General features: G+C 50.8%; 11 protein-coding genes across 11 annotated transcripts in view; 4 read left to right on the forward strand and 7 right to left on the reverse strand.

The window, feature by feature from the left end:
- The window catches only part of BDZ99DRAFT_508530 (TPR-like protein), a gene marked incomplete at both ends in the record, with an annotated part of 2,723 nt that extends 1,122 nt beyond the window's left edge, over nucleotides 1-1,601 (reverse strand). Inside the window, 4 exons of the mRNA XM_033724336.1 lie at nucleotides 12-810; nucleotides 863-1,095; nucleotides 1,168-1,466; nucleotides 1,530-1,601. Of these exons, the coding sequence (XP_033578253.1) occupies nucleotides 12-810; nucleotides 863-1,095; nucleotides 1,168-1,466; nucleotides 1,530-1,601 (1,403 nt within the window). The remainder of the gene's footprint in view (nucleotides 1-11; nucleotides 811-862; nucleotides 1,096-1,167; nucleotides 1,467-1,529) is intronic.
- A 1,546-nt stretch (nucleotides 1,602-3,147) lies between these two features.
- Nucleotides 3,148-4,729, reverse strand: BDZ99DRAFT_562411 (uncharacterized protein). Its single transcript, XM_033727345.1, has 2 exons — nucleotides 4,483-4,729; nucleotides 3,148-4,342 (listed from the first exon to the last, which is right to left on the reverse strand). Exons 1-2 carry the CDS (start codon nucleotides 4,525-4,527, stop codon nucleotides 3,398-3,400), a joined length of 990 nt encoding a protein of 329 aa, XP_033578254.1. The 5' UTR covers nucleotides 4,528-4,729; the 3' UTR covers nucleotides 3,148-3,397.
- A 202-nt stretch (nucleotides 4,730-4,931) lies between these two features.
- On the reverse strand, nucleotides 4,932-5,540 carry BDZ99DRAFT_476091 (OsmC family protein-like protein; the record flags this gene model as incomplete). Its single annotated transcript, XM_033722034.1, has 1 exon — nucleotides 4,932-5,540. One exon carries the CDS (start codon nucleotides 5,538-5,540, stop codon nucleotides 4,932-4,934), a length of 609 nt encoding a protein of 202 aa, XP_033578255.1.
- A 581-nt stretch (nucleotides 5,541-6,121) lies between these two features.
- On the forward strand, nucleotides 6,122-6,466 carry BDZ99DRAFT_519940 (uncharacterized protein; the record flags this gene model as incomplete). The annotated part of the gene is made up of 2 exons (XM_033725462.1): nucleotides 6,122-6,205; nucleotides 6,281-6,466. 2 exons carry the CDS (start codon nucleotides 6,122-6,124, stop codon nucleotides 6,464-6,466), a joined length of 270 nt encoding a protein of 89 aa, XP_033578256.1.
- A 968-nt stretch (nucleotides 6,467-7,434) lies between these two features.
- BDZ99DRAFT_508532 (cyclophilin-like protein) lies at nucleotides 7,435-9,188 on the reverse strand. Its single transcript, XM_033724337.1, has 2 exons — nucleotides 7,669-9,188; nucleotides 7,435-7,580 (listed from the first exon to the last, which is right to left on the reverse strand). The coding sequence occupies exon 1, from the start codon at nucleotides 9,180-9,182 to the stop codon at nucleotides 7,686-7,688; it is 1,497 nt and encodes a 498-aa protein (XP_033578257.1). The 5' UTR covers nucleotides 9,183-9,188; the 3' UTR covers nucleotides 7,435-7,580; nucleotides 7,669-7,685.
- Nucleotides 9,189-9,515: 327 nt separating this feature from the next.
- Nucleotides 9,516-11,455, forward strand: BDZ99DRAFT_386325 (putative MBOAT family protein; the record flags this gene model as incomplete). Its single annotated transcript, XM_033715468.1, has 6 exons — nucleotides 9,516-9,537; nucleotides 9,595-9,639; nucleotides 9,693-9,792; nucleotides 9,842-10,196; nucleotides 10,248-10,911; nucleotides 10,968-11,455. 6 exons carry the CDS (start codon nucleotides 9,516-9,518, stop codon nucleotides 11,453-11,455), a joined length of 1,674 nt encoding a protein of 557 aa, XP_033578258.1.
- A 432-nt stretch (nucleotides 11,456-11,887) lies between these two features.
- BDZ99DRAFT_298985 (uncharacterized protein) lies at nucleotides 11,888-13,159 on the reverse strand. The gene is made up of 2 exons (XM_033714174.1): nucleotides 12,680-13,159; nucleotides 11,888-12,624 (listed from the first exon to the last, which is right to left on the reverse strand). Exons 1-2 carry the CDS (start codon nucleotides 12,842-12,844, stop codon nucleotides 11,971-11,973), a joined length of 819 nt encoding a protein of 272 aa, XP_033578259.1. The 5' UTR covers nucleotides 12,845-13,159; the 3' UTR covers nucleotides 11,888-11,970.
- Nucleotides 13,160-14,094: 935 nt separating this feature from the next.
- BDZ99DRAFT_462518 (uncharacterized protein) lies at nucleotides 14,095-15,585 on the forward strand. The gene is made up of 3 exons (XM_033719862.1): nucleotides 14,095-14,252; nucleotides 14,314-14,439; nucleotides 14,499-15,585. The coding sequence occupies exons 1-3, from the start codon at nucleotides 14,139-14,141 to the stop codon at nucleotides 15,168-15,170; spliced, it is 912 nt and encodes a 303-aa protein (XP_033578260.1). The 5' UTR covers nucleotides 14,095-14,138; the 3' UTR covers nucleotides 15,171-15,585.
- Nucleotides 15,586-16,622: 1,037 nt separating this feature from the next.
- Nucleotides 16,623-16,937, reverse strand: BDZ99DRAFT_519945 (uncharacterized protein; the record flags this gene model as incomplete). The annotated part of the gene is made up of 1 exon (XM_033725463.1): nucleotides 16,623-16,937. One exon carries the CDS (start codon nucleotides 16,935-16,937, stop codon nucleotides 16,623-16,625), a length of 315 nt encoding a protein of 104 aa, XP_033578261.1.
- On the reverse strand, nucleotides 16,894-17,270 carry BDZ99DRAFT_462520 (uncharacterized protein). The gene has a single exon (XM_033719863.1). It carries the CDS (start codon nucleotides 17,154-17,156, stop codon nucleotides 16,965-16,967), a length of 192 nt encoding a protein of 63 aa, XP_033578262.1. The 5' UTR covers nucleotides 17,157-17,270; the 3' UTR covers nucleotides 16,894-16,964.
- Nucleotides 17,271-19,079: 1,809 nt separating this feature from the next.
- On the forward strand, nucleotides 19,080-20,682 carry BDZ99DRAFT_519946 (uncharacterized protein; the record flags this gene model as incomplete). Its single annotated transcript, XM_033725464.1, has 4 exons — nucleotides 19,080-19,300; nucleotides 19,579-19,700; nucleotides 19,754-19,879; nucleotides 19,928-20,682. The coding sequence occupies 4 exons, from the start codon at nucleotides 19,080-19,082 to the stop codon at nucleotides 20,680-20,682; spliced, it is 1,224 nt and encodes a 407-aa protein (XP_033578263.1).
- Between the last annotated feature and the right edge of the window lie 510 nt (nucleotides 20,683-21,192).

Below are 21,192 nucleotides of genomic sequence, written 5' to 3' on the forward strand. Positions count from 1 at the left end.
GTTTCCCATACGTCGCCGCTAGGTTACACATGCTAGTCAGCGTTTTTGGATGCTCGTCCCCAAGCACCCTCTTTTTCGTCTCCAATACTTGCACCTCTAGCTCTTCGGCCTCCTTTAACCGCCCTTGTTTCCCATACGTCGCCGCTAGGTTACCCATGCTAATCAGCGTGTCTGGATGCTCGTCTCCCAGTATGGCCTTCCTAGACTCGAATGTTCGTCGGTGCAATTTCTCCGCTTTAGCGTAGAGTCCTTGATAACGTAGAACGTCTCCAAGGAGATTTAAAGCAGCAAGTGTGCTGACTTCATTGTCTCCATTTGTAACTCGGCGACCTTCCACCAATCTGCGAACTACTTCCTCCGCGGACCTATATCTTCCTTGGCGTATTAGTACCTCGCCTAACCTGGAGAGTACGCCTAAGGCCCTCGGGTGGCTCATCCTATGCAGATTTTCGGCGAAGGACAGTTCTTCCCGCAGTCCCTGTTCCTCTTTTTGTAGATACCGATACTGAGGATCTGCCGAGGTAGATTGGCGTTGGGATGCGATCAAAGTGGGTGGGGAGCCTGGAGTAAAGGCTGGTGGCGAGCCTGGACCATATTGATAGGTGCTAGCCGGACTCTGCCCTGCAAAAGTGCTGTCTTGGGGTCGAACTATGCTCGAGATTGAGAGGGCAGGAGACAGCATCGGAGGACTATGGGCGACAGACGTAACGGCTGCTGGTGAGAAACATGGAATCCCTGCTGAGTACGCAGGGCTTGGAGCCGGAGAATCGCGTTCGGAGACCGTTCGACATCCCACATCGGATGGGGTTGCTTCGGCATGTCAGTATCGTACGGATGTGATAGAGATTGTACGTCTACTTACATGCAGCGGGACTGGGGGCATACAAGAAGCCTTCGGGATGATGATGTCTCTTCATCCATCTGTCGATATTTTGTGGCTCCACTTTGCGGCCTCTGACTTCAAATATAAGCTCGCCTCTGTCGACTTCTACAAGCTTCCTTTTCTGTCGCTTCCTAACAATTGCTTTCATCTCATTTGGCTTGACGTTCTTGTCTTTTTTCAACCGACTTATACATGTTCTATACTGTCGTAGCCTTCAAAGTGTAAGCTTAGATGTGCGACTACACTCGATATCACTGGCACATAACGCGAAAGGAGAAACATACTCAGCGGTAAACCCAGTTTCATCCTCAATTATCTTCATCACTTTCGGAAGCGGTAAGTTTTGCGTAATATGGAGCTCTAAAATTCGATCTTCGTATGGCTCCCAATCGTCTGCACGCAGTGTCGGAGCCTTTCTCTTTCTTGGCTTGGCTGGCGGGCCCATGGAAGTCGTGGGAACGGGTGGGGCAGCGTCGAATGATTCAGCGTGATGGAACGCATGGCTATGAAGCGCTGGAGAGGGAGAGAACAATTGGGGCGCACTGCTTTGACCAGTCGTAATTTGTCCATCCGTCGGTAGCGTCTGTGAGGCCATATTATGGGGCGCCATGGGACTACTGTAAAGCCCGTATGCTTGCTGTGGGACGGGAGGACTTGGAATGGGATATGAAAAATCGAGCTCGCCGAGAACGGGCGAATTCGTCGCCCAGGGATTCATGCTGACTTTTCTTCGGGCCTCCGCGTGCTGGTAGCCTGACCGAGCTGTTTTTGATTGGAAATTTGAGTGCAGGACTTCGTAGTATCGTCTGAGAGGAGGAGGTGAACGTGAAGAAAGGGAGTGATGTTGCAGGTTGGCTATTTTACAGCCTGGCCGCGATATTGAGAAGATATACACACCGACTGCAAACCGGGCTGAAGTGCAGCGGTGGCAGACGAGGGTTGATTGGACGAACAAAACTCCCATCCCATGCATCGTCACTGCGGCTGAGCATGCAAGGATAACGACGGCGTGGACGGCTAGCGTATAATTCTACCAGGGTGCGGGCGGCTGGGCGCACATCCCGCGTTTTGCAAAAGTACAATCTCGACAGCAAGCATGGGGCCATGCACAAGTCCTGTTTCAGAGGCACTATTTTCGCCATCCACTTCGCCGCACAGTTCTCTTTCTGTTCCTGACTGGAGGAGATGGCTCGTGCCGTGCATTTGCTTACCGTGCACCATGCTGCAATAATGGAAGCCGCAATAATGGAAGCCTCAATCAAAAGTACTATCTTTCTTCATGCTGGTTCGTGTTGCTGTTTTGGTAGTACCGGTGAGCCCCGAGTGCGCCATAAGGATTGTGTTCGGCACTCTGTCGAAGTTCAAAGTGACCACTCCTCGCAAAAGTACTAAACTGTATTGAATAAAAGCTATTGTACTCACCGTAGGGTGAGTCTCCTTCGCAGCAAGCGTACGGTGCTCTTCGAAGTCCAGTGAATCTATTCGCCTCACCCTGGAATAGTACCGGTTCCATTGCTCCCCAAAAACATTCACACTTCGAGTTAGCCTCCACATTTTTTATCATGGCTCCACCACTGCCGTCTGCGCAGATCATCATTTCTATCATCTTTGGCGTCCTTCAGTTAGCTATCGGGCTTGTTTCGCTCTGGCAACAGCGTTACTTTAGCCCGTCGAATCGTACGTCGTGCTGCACCTTAAGAGTATCCACCTATAGACTAATCTAATAGCAGACCCAGCAACAGAAAGAAGAAGAAATACCTTCTAAGCCGGTGAGAAGGGGGTGAGACGTCTATTTTGAATGGAGTCACGTGGCGTACACGAGACAAACGCTGCAAACACGACAATCATCAGCCTTCGTGCAAAGTCCGAATCTCATCGCCACGCCACAACGCACGCAGTAGGGCTTGTCTCTATCCTCCCACCATCCCTTATCTGTCGGGTATACCTAGGTAGCACGCCGAGTATCCGATCCGTACCATGGCATCTCACGTGCTCGCTTGAGGCTCGCACCTAAGTCACCCCGATCCTCCGGATCCTGAATTTCGCTAAGGACTCGTCTCTCCCTCAATATATTATTGTCTACCGATTCCATCCTCATACCTCATGCCGTGACTTGCTCTTATCCTGGAGGCAGATTAGGTTGCGTCAACATACCTGGTGTGGTACTAGATGTCACTGGGCTGTTCATCACGTGATGCTATAATCAATAACTTAGCACCTACTGTATAGGTACAAAGCCTTTCCTCCTACTTCCTCTGACTTCCAGCTCAAGAGCACAAAAGCGAGAAAGACTACGCTTCGCAAATCTACTACGCGTTTGTTTCACACCTCCTACCCCCCTTCATCTCGTTCCATTATTCGCTAGATTGTATAAATATCAAGAGTTTTCTGACTGCGGTTGAAACTCGGAGGGCTGAGACAGTACAAACACATACATTTTCATGGGTACTCCATCGTCATGAGTTGAAACTTACAAATCGGAGTGCCTCCGAGAATGAAACGTACAAAAGGAGTCTAACATCCACACCCACCATCTCCCCCAATCTCCCCATTCCTAACCGTCAATGCGACCCTCCCAACCTCATCCCGCCACCCATCCTTCCCACCCTCACTCACCCCCTTCCACCCCGCCCACGCACCAACTCTATCATCCCAAACAGCCACCCTCCCCATCAGCGCCACCCCACCATCAAAATATCCCCTCCTCATCCTCTCATTCGCCTCCTTCTTCGCACCCTCAATAAGTCCCTCATACCGATCCAACCCCCTCTCCAACTTCTTCTCAACAGCCTCAACCAACTCATCCTGCGAAGCCTGAAAGCTACACGTCCACACCTCATTCCCCTCCACTTTCCTCCGCTCAGTCGCCACCTCCACAATCGATTTCGCAATATCCTTGTAAGTAGACACCGCAATTCTCAGATTCCTATCATGCGGAAACACGACTACGCTCGCCCATAGACAATCAATCCCCAGCACACCATCCGCCTTCATCGCTTCCTCGAGTTCAACTCCAGAGTAGATAGCAGTCCAGTTCATCCCGCTGCTTTTCAGCTTCTGTTGCGTTTCGTAGCGCATGCGGTAGGGATGCAGCAGCTCTCTAACTTTTGCGTTGCTGGTGTCAAGACCGTATTCTGAGGGAATGAAGGTTTTGACGCCGGCTGCGGTGGCGGCGTCGATGAGGTCGGCGCTGAGGTGCAGGTCGGAGCCTTCTAGGTAGCAGATGAGGGTGTCGTTCTTTCTTAGGTGGGTCTGGAGCTCTGCGGCGGAGAAGGAGGTTTCAATATGTAAGATCTCGGCGTCGTGGTGGTGGGCGTTTGAGTCATGGTTGTGGGAGTGGGAGTGGCCGGATGAGAGGGGGAGGGAGACGGTGGTTTTGCGCGTGAGGACGGTGACTGTGATGCCGGGTTGGTGGGAGAGGGCGTGGAGAAGGTGAGATAGAAGCGGCGCTGTGGGCGTCTAGGAACTATTAGTACTGGTATTCAAACCTCTGGAGCTTGAGCTTGAGCTTGAAAGAAAGGAGGTGTGGTGGGGAAGTTTGATATCACGTGACCTGTCGACACTGAATCTGGCAAGGGTTTTGCATTGGATGTACTTACCGCTGCAATGACGATACTCTTTAGGTTATCACTCGTGGACCCCATGTTGTTTGACTGTGTTCTGGAGATGGCGTCCGTTCGATAGACTTGATATGTCTTCCAGGGTCGGCCGACCGGAAGCGGGCAGGCGGGGTAAGTGGCGGGAGGATGGGTGGTATTTGAGTTTGTATCGTCGCCAATTCTAGGCCATCTAGTTCGTGTGTTCAAGTCCGGGACTTTATTTGCAGTGTCGACTTAAGGGGTTGCCTGGTTTTCCAAGTGCTGCTTCTCGTCGATCTCTTAAGAACGTAGCAAAGTTCGAGGCAAATGGATCGCTTAGAAAAAGACGCAGGAGGTCGAACGGCCAAAGAATCAAAGACACCCTGTCAATGGTTCGCTTTTTCTAAGGGTAGTATTTTTGCTCTTCGTCTCGCTGCCAGATCGTTTGGTACCGATCACAAACACCCTGTCTAGAGTTTCTTCCCCCAACCAACCTGCCTCTCGATCCCATCCTCTTCTTTCCCTTTCCCTAGAACCCTTACCGCTAGACTTGGCTTCCTTACCAATGTCTGAAGCACGACACAGTACCTCTCTGTCAGCTTGCCCAACTTCTCAACATCGTCATCCGTAACCTGTTCACCTCCCTCTTTCAAGCCAAATTGCAGATCAAACGCCAGCCGAATATCCGTAATCCCCACTGGCGCTGTCTTATCCACGCCCAACGTCCCCTTGAAATCCATATCGCCCTCCGCGGTCACCGTTCCCTTCTCTATCGGTATCCCGAGCGCTGTTGCGACTGCCTTGAGCGTTACGCCAGAACAAGCGACGAGCGCGTCAAGCAGCATATCACCGGAGCATAGCTCGCCGGAGAGTTCGGGGTCGGGGCCGCCGGCTTTAGGATGCAGGCCTGCGATTTTGGAGGCAAATTTTAGAGCAGAGCCGGTTTCGAGTTTGCAGGTTATTGAGCTGGAGTCGAGAGAGCCGGTGGATTTGAGGGTGACGAGGGCAGCATTAGGTGTATCGCGATACGAAGATTTTATGGGACCTTGCTGCTCGCGGAGGGATTGTGCTTGCGTCATGATTGAGGAGAACGGTGTGAAAGAAACCGCCAGTTCTCGATGGTTTGAGGCGTTAAGCAAAGAAACTAAAGACTTGAGATCGACGAGGTGGATATTTGAGGCTTGAGAGTAGATGATAATGGTTGACTAGGCCTGGGAGAGGCGTAGAGAGAAGGAGAGCTAGTTTATATACCTTTGATACTCAGACGGGCGGGAGCTTAGTCGAATGGCTGAAACTAGGTAGAGACCACACGTCCTCTGAAAACCCTTCTAGACTCTGCACTAATATCAACTTCCGCAATTGTGGTGACGCTAGTAGGCGGTAGATGGCAGAACCCCGCAAAGGACCAAAGGAACCGGCGGGGGAGCTCCACATTTGAGTACGGACGCCTCCCTAGTGTTCCTATTCTCCGTAATTTGCTCCATCAACACCTTGGCAGCCATACATCCACTAAACCTCCCAAACGCCACCAAGCACCATCTCGGAATACACGTCCACTCGCGAAGGCTTCCAGCGCGCCACGAAGTGGAGCCTCACCGGCCCGCCGGAGGAGGCTACGCTATACGCCGCGGGCACCGCAACGCCTACCTTCTATCAAGTCATGAACGGCCAGCGCATTGAGTACGACGACTATGTCAAGGGCATCGCTGAGTGGAGGGCCAAGATTAGCGACTACAACCCGATTGTGGGTACATTTTTCTCCTTTAGGTGGAACAGAGCTTCAAACTGACATCTACCTCCTCTCTTGCTTAGCGACGAGTTCCTTCGCGACGGCGACCAACTGGCGGCACGCATGACGGGCACCATTAAGGTCAATGGCACCGAGACCGCGTTCGAGAGCTTCATGTTCGCCAAGATCGACAAGGAGAGCGGTAGGATGGTGTCGCTGGTCGAGAGGTCTGTCTGGGGACCTGTGGGAGCAGCGCCAGAGCATGGTGTCAACTGAGAGCCAACGGAGCAGGTACTGCACATGAAGACGCTTCGGGCCACACAGTCTGGATGGCATTGAAATGTGACTGTGGTGTTGAGATGGATAGCAGTTGTCTGCGGTCGGACTGGACAAGGCCACGCAAATGGTCCGAGATTAGATCTCGAAACATGTGACCTAGAAATCATTTACGAGAGTAAAGATGCTCTCAAAAAGAGAGAAGAAGAGCCCCAAACTCACTAGACAATCCTCGATTAAATTCAAGCATGTTTGCTTCAGCAGATTTATCAGTTCTCGCCTGAATATTCAGTTCATTCGTCTCGCTCGCAACTGCTATTTCTGTTCTTCATTCTCACCAGAACCCATGAGAGCTCAGAAGCTCGGGAAAAAGGCTGATATCTTGAGGACGTTGCCTTCACTAAATAGCGGACTAGACTAAGCAAAAGTAATTCAAGCCGTTACCTAACACAGAAGACGGTCATGTGTCGTAAGGCGTTTTTCTTCCTTCATCAGGTATAAGAGCGCATCGCTGGCTCCTCGAGCTCGCCTTAGGCATGGCGGGGGCATGGACTTCGATTTGGGATTTCAAACAAGGCTATTGAAGGTTACATGGTTCAGCGGTCTTGTGAAGTCAGATGGAAATGGAAAACAAGCTCATGTGGGCGCTGGTCGGGTAGTAGCTTTGAATCGAAAAATTGTTATTGCGTCGCCACATGTTCAAAGTCTGTATATACACAGACTCATGTTGGACTGGGGTGAGTGGGTTGGAGCGTCCGTACGAACGAAAAGAGGGAGACGCATGTGGGAGAGTGGGTTGACAGCGGAAGCTTGATGACGTTGATTATCACAAGTTGAGATACGCTGCTGAATGGCGAAGACTGTAAAGGATAGCGAGGAGTAAGTATGTGCGACTGGGACCAACACCATCAGGAAAAGACATCAGTGTTCAGCAATAAGCATGAAATGTCCGGCACGATGATTCTTTTGGTGCTGCTATACCTTCGTGAGGACAAACCTGGCTTCTTGGGCAAGATTTCATACCCCGAATCGAAAGATGTGCGAAGTCGGACTTACGTGGCACTAGGAATTATGCAGATGCGAGGTTTTATTATTATTTGAATGGCATACGGCGCTATGTGATTTGGCTCAGCAATCTTGAAGGCTCTTCGAAGGGTAGAAAATATTGTGTTCATATTCCGAAAGATTTGGTAAATACTTACCGAATCGACAAACCGCTCTACCTCTTCTCCTTACCTTTTCTCCCCTTTTTGATCTCTTTCGCTTTCTCCCTCGGGTCGATGACCACGAGCTCCTCCTCGTTTTTCCGCTTCCACTCGAGATCCTTCCCAAGCCTGTCTTTGGCGAAACTCAACGCGTGGCTCATCCACCCATCATCGTCTTCCGACTCTTCCTCCTGTTGCGCGTCCCACGCTGTGCAGGATTGGCAGCCCACAATGAAGTGTAGATCGCACGTCTTTTCATCATCGTCCTCGGGCGCAGGCACCGATTTTCCATTCAGTGGAGCGTGGTCGCCATTGCTAGCTCCATTTTCCGCAGCCGGTATATGAAGTGGGTGTTTCTCCACCGCAGGCGCAGATTCCAGCTTCGCTTTGAAAGCATCTAGTAGCGCCAAAGTATCCTTGTCCGTCTCCGCGTTCGTGGCTCCTGGCCGCCTCTTACGCGCACGCACTGATGTCTCAGGTATTAATGCCTCGAGCGCGGACTTCTTCTTCGGAGCTGCAGCTGCGGAGGTAGCGGTCGTACGTTTCATAGAAGCCTTGAGCTCGGCGATTTGTGCGTTTGTTCGGGCGAGGAGGGCGGCCTGACGCGATTCTGGGGAGGGAGATCGCGATGGGGATCGTGGTTTCACTTTCCGAGGAGGGGAGTTCGGTTTCGATGCCCGTGCCGGAGCTGAAGGCGGAGCAGGAGAGGGAGAGGCGGGTGTTGGTCGTCGAATGGGGATTTCTTTCGTCGGTTCCACAGCGGCTGGTGTTGGGGCGGTCCTCTTCGCGGGCTGGTTTACTTCCCCGGTATCAACGAGATTGGGATTGAATTTCGCCTTCTTGACGATTGGAGCTGGTGCGTCGTCTTCGCCTTCGTCTCCGCCGAAACTAAGAAGGGCTTTTCCAGCCTTCCGCTTCGGCTTCTTCTTTGGCTTAACCTCCTCTACAGCAGACTTTGCTGTCTTGATCCTCTTCTCCATGCCCTCAAAAGGGTTGACCAGTATCTCTGTGCCTGTGATTTTGGTGGGATATAGCGGCCTGTCCCCTCCCTCCTCTGCCAGGTCCGCCTCTCCCATCTTCATCAAATTGTAGATTGTGTCTCCTGCCACGCGCCCAAAGAAAGTATTCTTCCCAGTAAGCTCGGGCGTGTTGCCCAGCGTGAGAAAGAATTGACTGCCATTATCATCCTTTTTCCCTGAGTTGGCCATCCCCAGCAGACCTCGCCTGTTATACTTCAGCCTGCTGTGATACTCGTCCACGAACGGCTCGCCATCGTAGCTACTCTCCCCTCCAGATCCCGTTCCAGTTGGATCGCCGCCCTGGATGATGAAGCCTGGGACCAGGCGGTGGAATATTGTGCCATCGTAGTAGCCATCGAGACAGAGCTGTATGAAGTTTCGCGAGGTAATCGGGGTCTGCTTCGCGAAGAGCTCGATTTCGATATCGCCGGAAGTGGTCTGGAGGAGGACCTTGGCGGTCGGCTGGGGCTCGAGGTTGTAGACGGAGCTCATGGCGGGCGAGCGAGGTGGTGATGGGTTGGCGTGGTGCTGAGCTTTTGGCTTCCAGCTTGGCGCGCCCACGTGTTGGCGATCTGCGATTTTGGACGGCCAGGGTCTACATCGACGTCACCAGGCCAAAGCAGCTGGCAGAATCTCTTGACCTACGAAGAACCTCACTTATCGAAGAAGCTTGAGACCGGCTATCTCTACTCATATTCTCACCTCGAAGCTTGAAGATGCAGTGCTCTCCTTGATGCAGACACGAGCTTGAATACGTCACCTTTTTATTTCCCACAAACTGTCCCTCGGCATCTCACATCGCTTCCTCGCACCTCAACATTCATCATGCTTCCCTACATCAACACCCGTGAGCCTATCCGATGATGTTAATCTACGGAAAACTTGCTAATGTGTGTACTGGTAGCTTTTGAATATGCGGGAAATGCCCTAGGTGCTTCCGTAGATGAGCGTAAGGTCCGCTGTACTCTTAGAGGGGTTGTTATACCTAATTTGTGTTAACAGTCAAGCTTATCTTCTCTTTCCTCCTCTCATATCCTCTCGCTGCTATTTTGAAACGAATCCCCGACAATTTACCTTGGCGGAAGAATGTGTTCATAGTAGGGTTCGTAGCACTCCATGTCCATCTGTGAAAACGCACTGACCCAAGATAGAGTGTCACTATTTTATCTCATCGGGCTCTTCGACCTTTGGGATGGCCTACGGACGCTAATATGGGCATCGGGGGTTACTTATGGCATAGCCATGTTCGTGGATTCTCCTTACATGCCATGGATCGGATTCGCCTACAACATGGGTCACATGTCCGTTAACCACATCCAACGGATGATTGTGAATGACCCTGGAGCTATCGATATCACTGGTGCTCAGATGGTTCTAATCATGAAGCTCACGGCGTTCTGCTGGAACGTGTATGATGGAAGACTTCCAGATACTGAGCTCTCGGATTTCCAGAAGGAGCATGCCATCAAAGAAATTCCCAACCTGCTTGATTATGCCGGATACGTCGTAAGTGTAGCGTAACAGCACTCTCAGCATGGTTTCTGATGAGGCGTCTAGTTTTTCTTTCCTGGGTTAATGGCTGGTCCAGCTTTCGACTTCTGTGACTATCGTCAATACATCAGCACCACTATGTTTCAGCTACCTCCTGGTGTCGATCCTTCCAAGGGCCCTCCGACCCGCAAGAAGCGCAAGATTCCTCGCAGCGGTACTCCAGCAGCTTGGAACTTTGGCTATGGCATCATCTGGATTCTCGCGTTTCTCAAGTTCTCCGCCTGGTATAATACCGATGCCCTTCTTTCTGATAGCTTTCTCAAGTACGGTATCTTCCGTCGAATTTGGAACCTTCACATGCTGGGATTGACTACGCGTATGAAATACTATGGTGTCTGGTCGTTGACAGAAGGCGCATGTATTCTTTCCGGAATTGGCTACAACGGAATTGACCCCAAGACTGGACGCGCTTCGTGGCATCGCTTGCAAAATGTGCGTCCCTGGGATATCGAAACGGCGCAGAATACCCGTGCCTACCTTGGAAACTGGAATATCAATACGAACAACTGGCTCCGAAATTACGTCTACTTGAGGGTCACACCGAAGGGCAAGAAGCCAGGCTTCCGAGCAACTTTAGCCACCTTCTTCACCAGCGCATTTTGGCATGGGTTTTATCCAGGATACTACATGGCCTTCATCCTCGCATCTCTTCTACAAACGATTGCCAAGAGTATACATTCCTGCCCTTGTAAGTTCCTCTTAGTTCAATTTACTGACGCTCTCTAGATGGCCGTCGTCTCCTTCGCCCGTTCTTCCTTACCGCCGATGGTGGCTCCGAAACCCCCAAGAAGCGCTATTATGACCTCGTCACGATACTCGTCACCCAACTCGCCTTCTCCTTCACCGTCGCGCCCTTCGTCTTTCTCTCGTTCTCAAGCTCCATCACCGTGTGGGCCCGTGTCTACTTTTACTGCCTCATTGGCGTCGCTGCGTGCTTTGGTGCCCTCAATTCTCCCATCAAGCCACAGCTCCAAGCTCAGCTCAAGAAACGCAACAAGGGCAAGATCGAGGAAGTCGTCAAGATCGAGCAAGCAAAAGAGAGAATCCAGCGTGCACCAACCCTTGGACTGCCAGATGATCCTGAAGCGGAAATGGATGAGATCGTTGCGGAGGTGAGAAAAGAGATCGAAGAGAGGCGAAAGAGGGGTGGCAGTGTTGGAATGGATATCAGGAAGGCTGTTGAAGAGAAGTTGGCGGAGTTCAAGAAGAAGTAAGGAGAAAATGTGTCGACTCCGGATATCTCCTTGGCAACCATTACTGGAGTCTATGAGACTTGTTATGAGGCACATAAAAGTTGAGAGGCGGAACATAGCATGAGGAAGTATCATCTCAAATATTACCAAATATTTTGAGATACTGCTGATGTCAGTGATCGCCACTTTACAGTACTGACAGTAGCACGCGGAAGTCTTTTCATAGATGTTGGATGAGTCATACCCGCTCTTTCACTGATCCTGGACTAAGGAGTTGAAACTAGGAGCACCCATGCTCGACAGTTGACGCAGCGAATCTAGCAGCGAGAACCAGGCATTCCAAGGCGAAAGCTTATCGGCGTGCAAGCGCAAAATGTCCGACTTGTATGAATAGCATTATTGATAACAACCAAGACTAACAGTTTTCCAGAATCTAAAGCTAAGGCTATGGAAGCCGGATACGTGATACCTCAATCAAAAGACAAATACGCCCCTTCCATGGCTATCAATCTGCATGTATGTCCCTCGATATTGTCTCAGTCGACTTCATAGACTGCCACACCAAGACACTCACACTCCTCCCTCTCTTCCGCAAGATGCCAGGTGCCGGAATGGACTGCTTCCTGTACCCACGCCACCCACGTGAGCTCATGAGCTACGTGCCAGGCGCTCTCCCCGGCTTCGACGCGCTGCTCCTTAGCCCTATCCAAGTATCGAACCACTTCGTCGATGATCTCTTTTAGGGTCTTGAGTTGAGGCCTCGGTTGAACCCATGCCGATCTTTCGTTCACCCGTCGTCTATTGAGGCAGATCATCCGCTCCATTCTCTGGATGATCGAACCGGCAATCTGGGCAGAGAATCGGTGCCCGATTGCTTCCGCTTCACCGGCAAGATGAGAATCAATCGCAGCTTGTGACACGTCGCAATTAGTCGTCGGCCGCTCGTCTCCGGTGCGCTTGCTATGTAGGGCTGTGCGGATCTCCGAATGGATCAAGGTTCGGTCTACTAAGTGTGTCATCGTCTCGAAGTAGAGACCCAGTGGAACCTGGTTCCAATCGCTGTCTGGCGCGGATGGGATGCGATTCGTGACCGTGTTCGGTGTGAAGTTGAAGTCGGCTGAGAACTGAAAAGCAGCAGACGCCCTGGATTCGGGAGCGGGCTCATCCTCCGTGGCGCTTCTCTGGTCGTACTGGATGATGAGATGAGTATATAAAATCCAATATTGTGGACTCGATTCGACTAACCTCGCCCAGGCCGAAGTCGAGAGGAGACTCTGCTCTTCGCGGCTGTTCGGGCTCTCTCATGTCCATCGAGCGGAAGGCATCTTGAATCTCGCGGAGAGATCGACCTGGCGAATTGCCTGCAGGGTCCACCAGCGGCTTTCGCGACCGCCACGCCGGAATCCCCATCTGGTTTTGCTACGATGATGGCACTTCTATCGGATCCTCCTGTGTTATGGGTTTAGTATTACCTTACTTTTCTGCGTTCAAAATGCTGGCTTACCTCCTCCTTGCTGAAAAGCGGAGGGGATGGCACGAAGCCTTGCTGCTTGAGGACCTTGATCCTTCTCGCCAACTCTCGTTCATGCCTGTCGAGAGACATGGTGTGTTATAATTTGATTATATGGTGACACTACAAGTGGTGGTGGAATCGGTAAGCGGATGATCTGTGCAGCGATGTCGTGTCGAGGAGGTTATGAGGGCCGAAGTGCGAAAGGGAAACTCGTAAGTTGGCTGTTATACATCTAAGGTTGCGCTTTAATGAATTTACTGACATATAAGCCAAGATTGTGGTCGATCTACTACGTCAGCAGCGGCAAAGTCAGACAGCGAACTGCATAACGATGTAAACAAAGGGGGTGGTCACTTGAGCCTAACTCGGCGGGCGGCGGAAGGTGGCGGTCTTCGGGGTGAACCCCAGACTTACCAGATGGAAGATCGCTGATGCTAATTCTTAATATACGTAGAACAAACGCTTCGTTATCGAGAATCGGACGCCCAAGCATGCGTCTACCCGTCTCGCCTGGGTGTGTCCCTAGCACTCAACCGGTTTGCTGGGAGCTTACTTCTAGGCTTACCTCGTTTGATCTTCTGGGCGACTTAGTGCAAATGACACCGCAAATCGAAGACCTAATCCGATTGGTAAACCATAGGGATGAAGGCCGGACGCTGCTAATCGATGCTGTCAGACACCACGCATGTGGCCCGCTTTTCTAGCCTGCTCTAGAGATTTCTCTCGGGCTAAATCCAATCGACAATCAACCCATCTTTCTCTGCTTAAACTAAAGCTCAAATCCTTCCAGCTCCCCAACGTGTGCCTTTATAAAGAACTCACGGTAGGAACAGGCTCCGTTTTGCGCGGCTCTTGTCGGAAATCCCCACCAAATTCTCCAGCAACTGAGAGTCTGCGTGTGAATTCTACACCTCAAAATGCAACAGTGCTGGAGTTCACTATTCCAGGCATGCTGCCTCCGTTCACTACCCTTCGGTTGTTTCTTGTTTCTATATAAACCCGTTTATCCCTACTTCGCACTTATTACTACACTTACACAACCACCACCGACTGGTCCCCCACAAACCACACCACCAGCTAGGCACAAACTTTGTTACTCAGCCCAGTCATATACTCAACACCATACTTCAGTTATTTATGATGTCGACTCGCTACAATCTTCGAAATATCGAAGAGAAGGTACGCCAGGAGATGGGACTCAAAACTGCACCAACCAGTACCAACCCGCCTAAAGGGAAGCCTTTGGCGAAGACCTACAAGGCTCCTGCGCATCAACCAGCATTACCAAATTTCCAGACTCTGGGGGTAAGTGCTCTACATTCGCTGCAACTATTTGTGATACCCTTTTGCTAAGACATACCCCTAGATGCTCGGCCAAATGCCCATGACAGTTCACCCAGCTGCTCGCGAGAAATGGACCGGGTATCGTGAGGACCCAAACCAGTCGGAGATCGCTGACCACACCACCACTGTCAAATTCGAGCCATCCAGCGTAAGTGCTATTCCTAAGCATGTTGACGATTCTTTCATTGCTAATATATCGGTGAGCAGGACAGCCCTGTCGAGAAGAACGGCCGGTTTGTATCACTTTGGAAGGAGGGCAGCCATCTGATAGACGCTCAAGGTCGGTCTGTGGAGCTAGCGACGGAAGACGATGAAGAGGACGTGTCCTTGCCCATGTCTCGAATTGACCTGCAAGATAAAACCGACATCACCATTCCGGACGCGGAATCCACGCCGAAGGGGAAATTCGACGGGATGGCGATCCAAGACACCTACTTCGATTCCGACGACTCAGAGTACCCAGATGAGGAGTTTCAAACAGCGACCGAGGGTACCTCCAAACCAGAAGCTGGATGCCAACTTCACTGCAACAACGAGATCCTCACTCGTCTACGTGCCGCTGCCCCCCGAACGGAGTTCGCATATCGGAACTGCGCTCTTGATGAGATCGAGCGAATATTCCTTCTCGAGCAAACCAAGGCGGAGAGGTACGCTGGATATGTGGTTCCTCCCTTGGTTGTCATTGCCACGGACCGGGCTAAATTCATTATTCAATGCCGAAACGACGACATTGAGCGTCGCGGGCTTGATGAGTACTACGTTGACGCCCAGATTGATTGGGCTAAGTGGACCGTGAAGGCAGTCAAAGCGGGCCTCTTCCACCTTCCTCGAGGACAGTGTGGCTCACTTCGGAATCAGGTCCAGGCTCGGGATCCCTAGGCACCGCTAGTGCTTGGAGTTTCATATCCGTTCGGGGCTTCAACGATGTCTGAAGTTGGATGAGACTTTGCCACTCACGAGAGTTTGGGTCCTTCAATGACTAAATAGGACTGTGCCTCTCGGTAACTTACATTTGACCCTAATTTAGTACTACATCGGTGCGTTCGTAAAGGTGACTATCACAGCGTGATGCTCAAAGTCTCGGTTTCCAGTGTGCTATTTACTGGTTTGCGGGACGTAGCATCAGAACGTTGGCGGAACGCGAACATTCTATACATGAGCGCCTTGTTTGCTACCAGTATTGCTTGCTGTAAGTGTCTGACCCATCTAACATCAACTCATTTCACTTCTATTTGCTTGTGTTCCACAGCAGCGCATATATGAAGCCAATCTTCTCATTGCTGCATATTGATCCCTTACACTTCTCACCAACTATACCACCGCCCCCAACTAGCCACCACCATCAGAATAGAGGAAGCCTTTTTACCCAACCCTTCTTTGCACAGTATCCACCTCTATACTGTTCAAACAAGTATGCCACCTGTATTACGTGCACGTACGCCGAAGGAATAAAATACAATGGCTCTGGTACCTAAAAAGGGAAATAATTGCTGGCGGAAACACTAGGAGTTCGTTAGATAGATTAAAGTAAATATAAGTTTATATTATAGTAAATATGCGAGCTTATATATATAATTAAAAGGAGAGTAATATAACTAGGTATAGCCATATAGTGCAGAAGCTAATAAAGCAGCTATATACTTATATATACTAAAGCTATATAGATTTACTATTATAAATAGGGGACAGGTAAATTGACACCCCCTTTCGAGTGGCCGCACACCCCCTTTCGAGTAACCACACATTCCCCATCTCTTGGCGCTTCACCGCCTTCTGATTGGCTTAGAGCAGTGCGGAGGAAGCTCTGAGCATTCACCTTTACGTCTCTCTACACGTGATGCTATACGCAAGGCCGTACGTGATGCTATACAACGAGGCCGTACGTGATGCTATACACGAGCTCACGTACAGCTATATAGCTATGCCGATTCGTATAGCCTCACGTATAGCCTCAGGTACGAGCTCACGTACGAGCTCACGTAGTCTAAGTCTAAGTATAAGTATAGAATAGAATTCTATTCTAGAAGTACCTACGTGCCTAATAGCATGCCAAACCTGTCAAAACTTCACCTTATTACGGCTTCTTTGCATCAAGCCTGGCCCCCTAGCATCGCCGCCTACACGTACTCTTCACTCTAATTAATATACCCCTCGATTTCCTCATTATACGCTGCAAGCTGACGTAGAAGCTCCTCTCGGCTAAGCCTCTGTGCTTGAGGATAAGGCTGAGGCTGAGGCATAGGCTGAGTTGTATGCTGAGTACTATCTTTCCTCTAAAGTGCCTTTTTCCGTGGTACCTTATCCTTTGCACTAGGCGGCCGGCCGGGCTTCTTAGCTGCAGGTGCAGCCGTAGGTGTAGCCGTAGGCGCTGCTGTATACGCTGCTGTATGCGCTGCTGTATGCGCTGCTGTATGCGCTGCTGTATGCGCTGCTGTATGCGCTGCTGTATACGCTGCTGTATGCGCTGCCATAGGTGCTGCCATAGGTACTGCCATAGGTGCTGCCGTAGGTACTGCCATAGGTGCTGCCGTAGGTGCTGCCGTAGGTGCTGCCGTAGAGGTGCTGCCGTAGATGCAGCTGTAGGCCTAAGAAGGGCTGGATTAATACGAGAAAGATTAACCGGTGTAGCTGTCGACTGATAGGCATTCCGAGCGACAGGAGCTAGATGAGGGACTACAGAAATAGGCGGTGCTGGCGGCGGAGCTGTCGGCATGCGTCCTGGAGGTATGCTCGTATGTCCACTCTGTCTGGTTTACTACGGTATTTTGCTAGGCCGTAGGCCTGCGCTGATGCGTGCGCTTGTAGAGCAATATGCACTTCCTCTGTTATAGCGTAGTACGCCAGCCGTGGCGGCTGGAGGGCCATAGTAAGTGTGTTATAGAGGGAGAGGAAGAGGATGTAATTGATTGTAACCAAGGCTGCATTTGGAGAGAGCATTCGGAATTAATGAGCAAGTTAAGCGAGCAAATCGGAAGCTCCGGAGCAGTTCTCCAAGCCAATCAGAAGGCGGTGAAGCGCCAAGAGAGGGGGGGTGTGTGGTTACTCGAAAAGGGGTGTGCGGCTACTCGAAAGGGGGTGTTAAATTACCCGCCCCCTAGATTAAAGTAAATATAAGTTTATATTATAGTAAAGGTTCTGGCGGCAAGCCTGCATTAGGAAATGGATGCACCCTGTTCAGGCAATCCGCGCCTCGCGTACGGTTTTTGCGCTACGCCCGACTCGGTAATCGACCTCGACGGCCACCATAAAAGGGCCCCATTTCGCCGTCATTTTCCCTCCCTCTCCTTATCCTTTTCTCCCTACTCTTATCGGCCCATCCGAAGCCCATTTGCACAGCCCGTCTTCGCCGCCCGCCCTTAACTCGTCACCCTTTATGAGGCAATTTTCGCAAACCTAGCCGCCCGTAGCTGGACCGCCTTGCTATGGCACCTGATTCCCCTTTTCGTTACTCCGTCCTCACAGTCATACCCCTCTTGGATAGGCTAGTTATCTTAGGTTTTGCACAAGCCGAGGCATGCCGCCGGACAACGCACTTCTGGGCTTCTATCCGCAAGAATCTATAAGCAAGATGCTTCTTTATTTTCCCTTTATTCCACTTCTTCCTCAACTTTTACATTCTTATTGCTTGAAGCTGTTCTTTCGGTTAAAGGAGGGATTTACTCCATCTATTGCACTGTCTAGCACCTTACTGGGCGACTAATTAGCATATCCCCCTAGCCTTTCCTTTCTTAACCGCCGAGGCATTAGTGCCTCTGCAACGCACCAGCTCACGCAAAACTTGGTTGAAGACAGTTTGCATGGTCCTTATGCCGTCTGTTGTCTTAGCTCTAATTACCTTGCCTCTCGCTTCCTGCTCCCTCGGTCGAGTACGCTGGCTAATCTGGTCTGTTCTCTGCACGACGCTCGGACTAGATCTCTTAATAATGACCTGGTTTTAGGATGCTCCGCCTTGCATGCCGTGTCTGCCGTGGCTGTAACATTGCAGTGCCACGAACAAGCGGCAGGTGCCTGGAAGCTGCTGGCCGCTAACGGCTCGGCGTTGCCGTAGCCGGGGGAGACAAAAGAGGGCCTCTATATCCCACTCTTACCGGAATAAGATGCTCTCCGGGTGGATTGATAAATAGCGCTTATGCTATTATCTTAGCTCTAGTTATCCAGTCTTATGCCCTCTAAGTTCGGTCCTTTAGTAGAATACGCTGGCCAATCCGCAGTCTATTATCCGTGTTCTGCTTGGGCCTGGATCTATTAGAGATAACGCGGCAGGGTACTTACACTTGTACTTGCACTTGTATAAGGCATTAATTTGTTCTTATAACTGTTGCACTGCTATAATACCCCTATAGGATGCTCCACCTTGTATAAAGTGTCTAACGTGGCTGCAACGACTTAATGCAACTAGTAAGGAGCTGGCGTCCGGAAAATTGCAACTGACAGTGAAGTGGCGTTGGTTAAGCTGTGGGACGCGGACGGAGTGTAGGGATGTGACCGGTGATCAAAGGGATAACTGGTTATCGGCGGTTCCGTACAAAGCAAACAGGGTGGTTTGCCACATTCCCTTGTTGCGATGATGCCTGGATAACTTAACACCGTTTGTCCCCACCACCGTATCGACTAAGCCTCCATACTATTTTGCGGCATTTATGCAGGCTTCACATAAGCCTATCTCGGATGGCATTGTTAGTGACAGTACGCTAGGTAACAGTTATCAGCTCGGAGGGATAACCAAGTACTTAACCCTCTGGACGCAGCACTATTCCCGAGTACAGCGTCCAGTAAAGCCCTATTACAATGGCTGCTGTCAGCTTTCCCCTTCCACTGGCCACCATTCCGCGTCCCATGAAATTTGTTCCCTTCAAACCTTCTTTCAAACCTTCAGCACTTGACCCCAAGCCGAAGGCCAAGCTGAAGGCCAAGCTGAAGGCCAAGCCTACGCCCAAGCCTACGCCCAAGCCTACGCCCAAGCCTACGGCCCCGCCTACGCCCCCCATATCACTCAGGTTGAAATTGATGTGAACTCTGATTTCTATAGACGTCTAGCTAGTTGTATATATACTAGGGGAAGGAAGGGGGCCACCCCCAGGGTGGCGCGCTAGTAAGTTCAGATGAGCCCTGCACAGCTGAGGCTTCAGCTCGGTTTTCTACAGCTGAGATTTCAGCTGGGTTCTCTACAGCTGATGTTCGGAGAGTAGCTTTCTGGCATATGAGTTGTTGATCCTAGGTTGTAGTGCTGCAACCTGAGTATATCGGAGCATAATCTGTACGAAGTTGACTCTGACGGAGGTAACAGAGGGTGGGCTGACATCCACGATTTCTCAACCGATCTGTCAAACTTCACTGCGTTGCATTCTCCGAGTCCGGAACCGCTAGCTACGGTGGGAACTACTAGCCCTTTACATTCGCTATATCCAAGTATATTCAGCTCTTCAGCAGAAGCTGATAGATCCCGGCTGACATGTGTGCAGATGGCGACGGCAACCTGAGCACTTTTTCTCCTTCGCAGATATCACGGAGTAAGCAGTCTGGCCAGGAAGAGCTTTGCCTCACTGTAGACGTCGAGGATATAGACTTGTTTGATGGAAGTAATCCAGGTAGGTGTGCTGATGGTGTTGCGGCACTACTTTGCTGATTAATGACAGGATTTCCTTTACTTCTGGATGATGACCTCGATGCAGCTGGCATGCGCACAACATCCGTGGAAAACATGACAGCTGTGTATAATGGTGAGCAGTCCTCCTGCACTCTTAAGAAATGGGTTTTAACGCCCTTGGAAGACAGTTGTATCAAACAGAACGCACCTTACAATGATATTGATATGAGGAACCCACTATCTGCAACACGCAAACGGAAGCACGCCTCACTGGTCGATACAAAACCTTCCTCTCTAGGAAGGCTAGACTGCACCTCGAAACCAGCCTCGGAAAACTCCCGCTCAGCAAAGCGGCGGTCGGCCCAGCCCCAGGGAGAGAGCCTTGAACCTATGTGCACACCAACGTTGTCGTCGACGATGACGCCACTGCAGGCACGCGGCAGTCATTTATTGCCTGTTAGAGTCAGCAGTGATCTAAATCCTGGTGACGGGGACGGTAGTGGCAAAGACGATGGCGCCTACGGCTCAAACCTATCTCGAAGCAACCTCCATAATTCACAGAATAGCGGTAACAGCAAGCACCAAGAGGGTGGGATGGAGAAAGAGCTGCTGTATTCTCCAAGACAGTCAATCTCTCCATCTAAACGAAGAGAGAGTAGTCAATACTTCAGTTACAATCCAGAGATGGGTGAAGATGATGGCGACGCCAACAATGATCAAGTTTGGGAGAGCTCTAAGGATGAACTCAGCCAGGCCTGTGATATGTCAGTGACAAGTTCTCGGCGACATAAACCAAGCAATTAACATTCCTGGAAGAAGGGGCGAGGGGCATCACGAACCGCTCTTAGACCACAGGATTGTGGGACGTCTCGACAAGTAATATTGTCCCATTCACGACACCCGTCTAGGCCCGAAACAGACAGGGTTACTCAATCCGGCTCCCCGCAAACACCATCTCTGAGAGCGAAGGGTGTCAATGAACCCAACACCAATTATGGACTCAGCGCCAACACGGGCTACCAGATAGCCGATATCACTCTTTGCCCTGTATCAAAGGCTATATCGATAGTAACAGCAATAGTCCATTGCAATGAGTTAAAATTGCATCTAGACCTGATAGCGCATGACACCAGCATTTTCGGGGAGAGAGGTCAAGTCATCCGGATAATCCAGGAATCGCAGGGTTCATGGTTGTTAGTGGGATGCCGATATGACGATAGTGTATCAGACTCATGTTCTTGTCGGAGCCGGACGGTGTTCAGTGGACTCGGGTTGTAACAGCTACAACCTAGGATCAACAACTCATACGGTTCA

Source organism: Mytilinidion resinicola (assembly GCF_010093595.1).
Source record: "Mytilinidion resinicola strain CBS 304.34 unplaced genomic scaffold BDZ99scaffold_8, whole genome shotgun sequence".
NCBI classification, from domain to species: domain Eukaryota; kingdom Fungi; phylum Ascomycota; class Dothideomycetes; order Mytilinidiales; family Mytilinidiaceae; genus Mytilinidion; species Mytilinidion resinicola.

What these genes read in the sequence shown, in the direction of transcription:
- BDZ99DRAFT_462518 (XM_033719862.1), top strand. Translation starts at nt 14,139, where the DNA reads ATGGGACTCAAAACTGCACCAACCAGTACCAACCCGCCTAAAGGGAAG. An exon ending in CAAATTTCCAGACTCTGGGG is followed by an intron (nt 14,253 to 14,313) that starts GTAAGTGCTCTA and finishes ACATACCCCTAG; the next exon opens with ATGCTCGGCCAAATGCCCAT. An exon ending in TCAAATTCGAGCCATCCAGC is followed by an intron (nt 14,440 to 14,498) that starts GTAAGTGCTATT and finishes ATCGGTGAGCAG; the next exon opens with GACAGCCCTGTCGAGAAGAA.
- BDZ99DRAFT_562411 (XM_033727345.1), bottom strand. Translation starts at nt 4,527, where the DNA reads ATGGGGTCCACGAGTGATAACCTAAAGAGTATCGTCATTGCAGCG. An exon ending in AGAGTATCGTCATTGCAGCG is followed by an intron (nt 4,343 to 4,482) that starts GTAAGTACATCC and finishes AATAGTTCCTAG; the next exon opens with ACGCCCACAGCGCCGCTTCT.
- BDZ99DRAFT_508532 (XM_033724337.1), bottom strand. Translation starts at nt 9,182, where the DNA reads ATGAGCTCCGTCTACAACCTCGAGCCCCAGCCGACCGCCAAGGTCCTC.
- BDZ99DRAFT_462520 (XM_033719863.1), bottom strand. Translation starts at nt 17,156, where the DNA reads ATGGCCCTCCAGCCGCCACGGCTGGCGTACTACGCTATAACAGAGGAA.
- BDZ99DRAFT_298985 (XM_033714174.1), bottom strand. Translation starts at nt 12,844, where the DNA reads ATGGGGATTCCGGCGTGGCGGTCGCGAAAGCCGCTGGTGGACCCTGCA. An exon ending in TCGACTTCGGCCTGGGCGAG is followed by an intron (nt 12,625 to 12,679) that starts GTTAGTCGAATC and finishes CTCATCATCCAG; the next exon opens with TACGACCAGAGAAGCGCCAC.